This window comes from Pinus tabuliformis, chromosome X (assembly GCF_031772625.1).
Source record: "Pinus tabuliformis cultivar Carrire ecotype Pingquan chromosome X, CPIR1, whole genome shotgun sequence".
In the NCBI taxonomy this organism is placed as follows: domain Eukaryota; kingdom Viridiplantae; phylum Streptophyta; class Pinopsida; order Pinales; family Pinaceae; genus Pinus; species Pinus tabuliformis.
The window spans coordinates 259,465,048-259,474,640 of record NC_142308.1 but is presented as its reverse complement, the minus strand read 5'-3'; the positions used below and the strand labels follow the sequence as shown (position 1 = coordinate 259,474,640).

Genomic DNA, 9,593 nt, shown 5'->3' with positions numbered 1-9,593 from the left:
GATAAGTGTTAAGCCAAATTATAGATATTAAGAGTGAGAATGATTATAAGCAATATGCATTATCAATGTTCTAAATCTAAACTTATATGATTAAAGAACAACATATTTTATAAATGATACTATACTATAAATAATTTGACTAAAATTTACAATCTCACTAAAACAAATTAGTATTAAAGAACTAAAGGCAAAATTTATACCTTTACCATAAATTCAGTTAAATTAAATGACATCCTAAGTAATAACACAAGGCCATGTGCAAGAAAATTAAAGTAGAGTATAAAGAAGTATCAGAGTACTTTGTAAAATAAATGTAGAGATAAAAAATTATACTAATTATATGTTATTAGTCAATCCAAAATGCATTATGTAATATTTTTTCTCAAAACTTTGGAAATGAGTGGATATTTATGGTAGGAATGTAAAGCAATATGCATTATCAATGTTCTAAATTTAAACTTATATGGTTAAAGAACAACATATTTTATAAATGATACTATACTATAAATAATTTGACTAAATTTTACAATCTCACTAAAACAAATTAGTATTGAAGAACTAAAGGAAAAATTTATACCTTTACCATAAATTCAGTGAAATTAAATGATATCCTAAGCAATAACACAAGGCCATGTGCAAGAAAATTAAAATAGAGTATAAAGAAGTATCAGAGTACTTTGTAAAATAAATGTAGCGATAAAAAATTAGACTAATTATATGTTATTAGTCAATCCAAAATGCATTATGTAATATTTTTTTCTCAAAACTTTGGAAATGAGTGGATATTTATGGTAGGAATGTAAAGCAATATGCATTATCAATGTTCTAAATTTAAACTTATATGATTAAAGAACAACTTATTTTATAAATGATACTATACTATAAATAATTTGACTAAAATTTACAATCTCACTAAAACAAATTAGTATTGAAGAACTAAAGGCAAAATTTATACCTTTACCATAAATTCAGTGAAATTAAATGACATCCTAAGCAATAACACAAGGCCATGTGCAAGAAAATTAAAGTAGAGTATAAAGAAGTATCAGAGTACTTTGTTAAATAAATGTAGAGATAAAAAATTATACTAATTATATGTTATTAGTCAATCCAAAATGCATTATGTAATATTTTTTCTCAAAACTTTGGAAATGAGTGGATATTTATGGTAGGAATGTAGCTTGAATACAAAAGAGGATTAATTAAGAGACCAAGTCTACTAGAACCATTGTCCATATGAAGTGAGTGTTGGGAAGAGGCCTTAATGGATTTTATTACAATTATACCAAAGTATGAAGGAACAAATTTCATTATGGTTTTGGTGTTTTGACTTACAAAGTATGTCCACTTTTATAGAAAAGAAGCATCAAAATGGTTTCTGAAGAACAATCTGCAAAGGAAGAAAATCATTGTCACAGTAGAAACCCACCATGAAAAGCGCTGCAGACATGATGAGTAAGAGACAACCTTTAGAATAGTCTCATTCACCCCTTACTACTCAGTCAAATTTATTATGACACAAACACGTAACACAAAAATGTCAAATGTAGGGAAAAAAGGAAAAAAACGTAACGGTATGATGTCAATATATCCAAAAAATTGATATATATATATATATATATATATATATATAGATAACTATCTTCGTCAATAAGAGAAAATTGGATAAAGCCACCGTATAAGATGACTCATCAATAGTATAATGATATATCTTATATATCATTAAATCAATAAATCAGAACAAGATCCAATAAGACCCTTGGATAGTTGGTTCACTCATATTAATTTTGAAGCAGAAAATATTCAAATAAAAGAATTATATTTTCTGAGGCCTAGTTTAAAGAGATAATTATTTAGTATGACCCGTAATGAAATTGTAATGTTCCATCATTTAAATTATATATTTAAATATGATATAGATTTAATACATTAAATTTTTTATGATATATTCCATTAAATAAATTCAATAATTTAAAATTATAATTATCTCAATTTCACACACTGAATTAAAAAATCTTAAAAAACAAAAAATCTGATTAAATATAAAAAAAATTTAATGCATCAAAAAAATTATGATGCATTCCATTAAATAAACTTAACAATTTAAAATTATAATTATCTCAGTTTCACACACTGAATTAAAAAATCTTAAAAAAAAAAAAACAGCATTAAACTACATTTCATGTTAAAATTTATAATGAATTATATAAATATCATTAAACTCATCATAGAATTTAGGTAAAGAATTAAAAAAAGAAACAACTCGTAAAATTTAATAATTTTAATAATTACCTTTTTAATTTTGGACAATCTTTTACAGTATTTAATGAAGGAGGAATTGCATGCTATGAATCCTTAGTATCCTATCCATGTTGGAGAGGGAAAAAAAAAAAAAGAATTGTTCAAATTTCTAGCACTGTTCTATTGATTTCTCCTACTGATGGGGATGGGGATGAACAAAAATGAGTCTAATCCTATATCCAATATAATTCTATGTATAGTATTCAAAACTGTCAATGTAAGAAGTGAAGTGTATGTATGAATTTGGGGTAATACTTTGAAAAACTGAAGGCACTATTCTTTGTCTTGTAAACTTCACTTGATTTGTCTGTAGATCTTCCAGTGTGCCATCCACCATAGCTGTAGACTTTTGGTGCCAATAGTAACCCAAAAATGTCTTTGCACCATCCACACTAGGGAAATAAGGTGGTTCAAAATATATCTAACGCAGGGCATCACAAGCACCTACATATGATGGACCCTTCATTTTAATGCTACCCATGGCTGTTACTACCAGCTGCTGATATGAGAAGAAAAACCTTTTCATCGCGGCTTCTATTGCCTGGAAGGCCAACAAAACATGTATTGTTGCAACATGATAAGCACCTGAAGTGTTATGTGAGCGAAGTCCATGTGAATGAAACAAATGCATAAGTGCCTCCTGGAGCCTTGGTCCACCCTTTGGATCAGCCTCAACACCCATGACTTTGGGCACCAGATGCCTTAGTTCCTTGCATGCATTTGTAAGGTCTCTAAGGGGGGCAGGCCGAAGGCAATATGCGCCTGCAAGCATACTAGTGCTGCTAATTGCCAGCTGGTGTTTAAGGCAAAGGAAATCATCTGGGTTCATCACTAGAAACAAATTCACAATTTCTGTGAGCATGTTCCACATCCTTTCAACCATCCAATAGTCTGTGGATGCTCATACAAAACCCCAGAGTCTATTCTTTAATATACTCTATGCAACAATTCTTGGCCTACAAATACCCAGGCCTCAAAGATCTGGAGGACATTGCAAAGTTTGTCATCTTCTGGATTATGGAACTGTTTATGTTGTTTTAAAGAGTGCAAATATCTTGGCTTGCAGATTCTATCATATTCAAGAAGAAGCTTACCTGACATATTTGGTTCCCCCAGACCTAAAGTGAATGGATTCCTCTGCATATGGCCTTCAATGGCAAGCCATATTCTAGAAACCATAGCTTCAACGCTTTTACATGTACCCAAACGAGGAAGTAAGCTCTCTTCACTTGTTCTGCTAACCACAGGTAAAGCACCAGGTCTCTGCCATACCTCATGGAAAACTTTCCTAGCAAGAACACCACTACTTACTGACAACTGAAGAGTGGGAACATGCTTGTCATTTTCACAAATCATTGAAATCAACTCAATCTGGGAACTAATTAAGGATTCAAGCCTTCTCTTCCATTCCTCTTTGTCAATGTAAGTCCTTGTGTCACAGAGGACAGACGAAACAAACTAAAAAGTAATCTCCAATGGCTGTAAGGCAGCCTTTACCAACCCCTTTCTAGACCAACCAGGCCATTCCTTGAATCTCCACATGGCACTGAGCTCGGGGAGATGCACATACTGCTCGTAACCCGCACACTCCATGGGGGAGGGCTCTATGGACTCTTCAACAAAGGCAAAATAGGATGCCATTTATTTACAGGACATATTTTTTCCCTGCAAACATAACCAGGAGAGTAAAGACACTAATGCTCTCCATATACCATAATCTAAAAAGAACAACATAATAATAGAATAAACACTAAAATCCATTTTAAACACTAAAATTTTGAAAACTGGAATCGAGTAAAATCTTCTTAAATCCCTGATATATTTAAAAAGATATATATAATATGTTACTGGACAGAAAACATATCTATTTGTTGCAACTCAACCTTTTCTGTAAATGATAAAAACTCAACACATAAATAATGACAAGAGTTAAATAATGTCAACACATAAATATATATTTTTTCTGTTAATGAAGTGAACAGATATAAGCTAAATATACGGTGGTTGGTGCACACATAAATACATCTTAGTGAAATAGAATATACAACTTTTATTTTTGCTCCCCTTGCCCTGTAGCATGTATGGGACAAAAAGTTTCGGTGAGGAAACTTTAATTTTCATCTCCCTAACCCTGTAAGATGTATGTGGCAAAAGTTACAAGAAGACTCGTACAAGCAATTTAATGGATATTTGGTGTTTCCTCAGTTATGTTATTCACAATCTGCTAGATGAAAGGCTCAGTTGGAAAACTGATTGGGGTAAATTGAAGCAAAGAGGATTTGATTGCGGCCTTTTCAGACCTGGTTATGAAAATTGCCTAATTGGGTTACCCTGCCATGGAAAGAATCTCATCCGGCTTATCCCTATATATGCTATCAGGTTTTGGTATAACTACACGGTTCCCAACAAAGCCAGCCCCTCATTAATAAGCCTTCTTTACAGTCCAATAAATATTTTTTAGAAGAAAATGTTGCCCTCTCTAATTGACTGCTATCCTTGTGTTAAATGGAATTCCTCACATCCAATATACCTGTTGGATACCTTAATATACAGTAGACATAAGCTCATGAGATGGAAATAAGCTTGGTTCAATAATACCACACTACAAAGTGATTCTACAAACTGATTTAAATCTCAAGGCCTTCAGTGTACTTACTTTTATGATTTACAGGATTATGATATAAATCTCATGGTCTTCAATGTAATTTTATAATTTTGAATTTGAAGTATTGAAATTACTGGAAATTCTACGATCAGTAAGATTTGAAGTCAGGACATAGCAGAAATCTTACAATAGTGAGGAGATATGGTAAAATTATATAGCCTTTCTTTTTTATAAAGCTATTTTAAATATCGAAATTGGTAGATTTTGCTTCACTGATAATGGTGTTATGCTCTTCTACTAGACAGACGGGGACTAGACGACAACTATATTCGAATTATTTAAAAAAAAATTGTATTTAAATATACAAGCTCTGTCTCTTCACATTTTATCAAACAAGGACAGAATCATTTTCTCTGCTAACCTGTCCCTTACAAAGACTTGTAATCTTGTACTATAACTGTCAAATTCACTAATGCTTGGAAGCTCGTAATCATGTAATACAATTCACATATTTGCTCAATAAATATTCTTATAAAGAGACACCGGTGTAGTTTGCAAGAGCTTTATACGAGATAGTTGTGATTAATAACCGGTAAGGCTCTCCCCTACATATTCTTGTTACATTTGGCATACTTTACTTCTATTATATAAGTTTTAAGCAAATTTTCAGGTCGAGAATAAATTGCTTTACTGCATATTCCTTCCTTTTGAAGTGTAGGATTTAGTTTTTGTGTTCTCTTAAACAGTATACATCAAGATTAAAACGACTTCGCAATTTGAACATAAACAATATGCTTTCGAGTCAGTTATTCTTTTGGATCATCGCCAGATCCGAGTGGCGGATAATCTAGTGAAATTAATGTATAAATCTGTAGAAAATGTTGAATGCTTCCGAATCTTAAATGTCTTAAAGATTTAATTCAGATCCACTGGGAAACAATGAAAAGATCTTTTATTTCACCCTCATCCGATAAGAAGCATCTTTACACATACGTTGGAAGAGATCTGTCGGAAAGAGGAGAAAAAATAAGGAGGATTACTAGTTAATCCTATTGACAGGGTGCGTTGCAGAAATTTTGTTAATTTCAGTTTCTGTGACACATTGTCGCTACCTAGTCCCTGCCTACATACTTTTCTTGTTCTCAAGAAAGCTATTCTTGATTCAAGAAAATAATTGTCACGGTTTTCGAAGGATCAATACCATACCAAACCCTAGAATTGCGCTTAAGATATGAAAATTTATTATTACGCAGCTTCTATTTTAGATCAATTCCATAAATTATAAGCTTTCTCTTCACTATATGCTTTTATATCATCTTTAAATTTCTGCAACATTTCATGGCGGGCGTCTAAAGATTTGATCTCTGAATTCGTTGTGTAAACTTTAGCAGGAGATTCCAGAAGGTTTCAAGTTTCAACAGTAACATGTATATTCCTCAAAATAAGATATCAGCAGCCATGCTATTGATCGGTTGCGAACATTGAGATTAAGGTTTCTGATCTCTGAACAGTTAGGGGACGAAGGTACGCTTCCCTGTCTTTCGGTGAAAGGAGAAGGCGCGAATTACGTATGCTGACTCCAAGGATGAGTTAAATTTTCCATTGCGATTTCTCTCTATCGTTTCCCTAGGCAAGACAAAATATTACGAAACGGAACTCAATTAAAAGGACAGATCCATCAATTATTTCTATATCAGAGAAGTTTTCCAAGACCAATGAAACAAAATCAAGGAGAATTCCAGCAAATTTTTTTAGCTTGTCTAGTGCTGTTTCTACACAGGATCACTGTGTTCGGCAATGCCGAAATTCCTTGCAACCGAACCTGTGGTTCAAAAACAGTTAACTATCCATTTGGCTTCAGCGGCACTTGTCCATACATGCTGGATAGCCACTACTCAGAAAGAGGTGATATATATTTGAGAGAATTTCGGGTTCTGGATTTTACTGATTCCAGCATCATCATTCAGCCGTGGCAAAGTGAAAATAAAAAACCCAAATGCTATGACGATCCAGATATCCTATCAATTTTCAAAGCACAATTTGGCCTTACGCGCAAGACAGAGGTCGAAAGAGCGTTTGAAATACCTGTTTCGAAGCGCTGCAGGGGATCACCTTCTGTAACCTCTGTTCGCCGGAGCTCCACAGTGAATTTGTTCAATGGTTGGATTTTGAATTGCCGGGATTTGAGCAGATAATGTATCGAGGATGGTTGGTAAGGCGTTTATGAGCCTCCACGCTGGGTTGGTAAATGTCATTAATACACCAAAGTGGAGGCGGGCAGCTTGGCGGGCAGGAACACGGCAGACGGCAGAGTCGCCGGAGCTGGGTGACCCGTATTCGCCGGAGGTTGGAGATGGGATGCATGTAACATGCATGATCCATGGTCAGGCCCGAGATGTAAGTGGGTGATGACGTCAAGGGGGCTGTCAGGACGGTGTAAGGACATAGCATTTATAATGCTATAGAGGTGGAAATAGCACTTGCGAAAATTTTCTACAATGACATGACTTCGAGATTCAATGTACCAAAAGCTTTACTCTATTGCCAATGGCCATCATGTCAATCAAGCATGGGAAAGCGTGTAAAATTTTCTACGATGACATGACTTCGAGATTTGATATACCAGAAGCTTTACTCTATTGCCAATGGCCATCACACCTAACCCCTGTTGTTCTCCTAATCCAAAAAACTGATGTCCCTGCCCACTTAAAAGGTATTCATCTGTCATTAAAAATGTTTTAAATGGAAACTTAAAAGGTGTTACTCTCATTAAAAATGATGTTCACATTCATCTTGACACTTTGGCTTATTTGTGATTAAAAATGTTTTAAATTGAAACTTAAAAGGTATTACTCTCATTAAAAATGATGTTCCATTCATCTTGACACTCTAGCTTATTTCTTGTTTCTATATGTAAGATTTTGTTTACTTTTCTTTTCTATGTTTATTCATCGTTCTATTTTTCGCTACCAACGTAACATTATTTTTCAATGTTATTTTCTACTTCTATTCGTTTATGATAATAAGATTTGAGTGAGGTATAACTTTTGACTTTCATCTACCATCGTCTACCTCTTACTATTCTCAAAATTTAAGATCAGAAAAACTCATTAGAAGAGAACAAACTTTTGGGAACACCTTTCGCTCGGCGAAAATTCTGGTTAAGTGTGAACAGATTCATTAGAAACTATTGGAAAAGTAGAGGAGACAAAGCACAAATTCACACACAAAACATTCTGGTTAAATGTGAACAGATTCATTAGAAACTGTTGGAAAAGTAGAGGAGACAAAACACAAATTCACACACAAAACACACGAGTTGCGGCTCTTCTATTGATCACACAAAACTTGATTCTTACAATGAACCCGGTGAAGGGTATTTAAACATTTTCGACTAGCGACTCACCTAAAATATCTTGACATGCAACCACACACTAAAAGTTGTCTATCACTTAACTCGACTTGACTCAATACTCCAACACTCAACACTTAGTTAACTGACTCTCTAATTTTAGCCAACTCCTCATGCGGGAGTAATTATCTTATTTTAACACTCCCCCTTAATTACGACCGCTAAACTAAAACATGACTCATAACAACTCAAACATGTTTGTTGATCTATGTCTCAGCTAGGCTTACAACACCCAAGTTTCTTCTATGAAACTCAAACACATCTTTTGCTAATGACTTAGTAAATATATCAACCAATTGATCACTAGATTTACAAGGCTTCAAGTGAACTTCTCCATTGCTCACAAGTTCTCTAATAAAGTGATATCTAGTATCAATATGCTTGCTCTTTTGATGAAACACACTATTCTTGGATAGTGCAATCGCTGAGGTGTTGTCACAATATATTTTTGTTGATCCTTGTTGTTTCTGCTTGAGTCCATCAAATACTCTTCTTAACCACACTATTTGGCATGTTGCTGATGTTGCTGCTGCATATTCTACTTTTGATGACAAAAGTGTCACAATGGGTTGCTTCTTAGATGCCCATGAAATCACACCTGAACCAAGATGGAACACAAAACCAGAAGTGTTCTTCCTATCATCCAAACTTCCTGCAAAATCACTATCTGTGTATCCAATCAAATCCTTATTTTCTGTGATTGCATACATTATGCCACAATCTCTAGTTCCTGTTATGTATTTAAGAATTCTTTTTCAGACACTCCAATGTATGTCTTTGGAGTCTCCATAAATCTAGAAATCAAACTCACTCCTTGCATGACATCTGGTCTTGTAGCTGAGAGATACACGAGGCTACCAACCAATATTTTGAATAGAGTCGAATTAACATTTGATCCTTCATCATCCTTGCTTAACTTTGTACTTGTTGCAAGTGGTGTAGGGACGAGTTTGCAATTTTCCATCCTAAATCTTTTCAACAAATCTTTGGCATATTTATTTTGACAAACAAAAATTCATTTTTTAGATTGCTCAACTTCTATGCCAAGAAAATATTTCATGAGACCAAGATCTGCCATCTCAAATTCTTTCATCATGGCTACTTAAATTCATCTAACTCAAAATCACATGTAAAAATCATGTCATCAACATATAAGCAAACAATAAAAATTTGTCCATGCTCATTTACCTTTATGTACAAGGTAGGTTTAATGTTACTTCTGCAAATTCTATTCATGATCATGTAAATGTCAATTCTGCTATACCAAGCTCTAGG

At 33.8% G+C, this 9,593-nt stretch overlaps 1 protein-coding gene across 1 annotated transcript; it reads right to left on the bottom strand.

The window, feature by feature from the left end:
- Positions 1-2,722: 2,722 nt before the first annotated feature.
- On the bottom strand, positions 2,723-3,942 carry LOC149139376 (nematode resistance protein-like HSPRO2). The gene is made up of 3 exons (XM_089450701.1): positions 3,799-3,942; positions 3,396-3,618; positions 2,723-3,192 (listed from the first exon to the last, which is right to left on the bottom strand). The coding sequence occupies exons 1-3, from the start codon at positions 3,940-3,942 to the stop codon at positions 2,723-2,725; spliced, it is 837 nt and encodes a 278-aa protein (XP_089306827.1).
- Between the last annotated feature and the right edge of the window lie 5,651 nt (positions 3,943-9,593).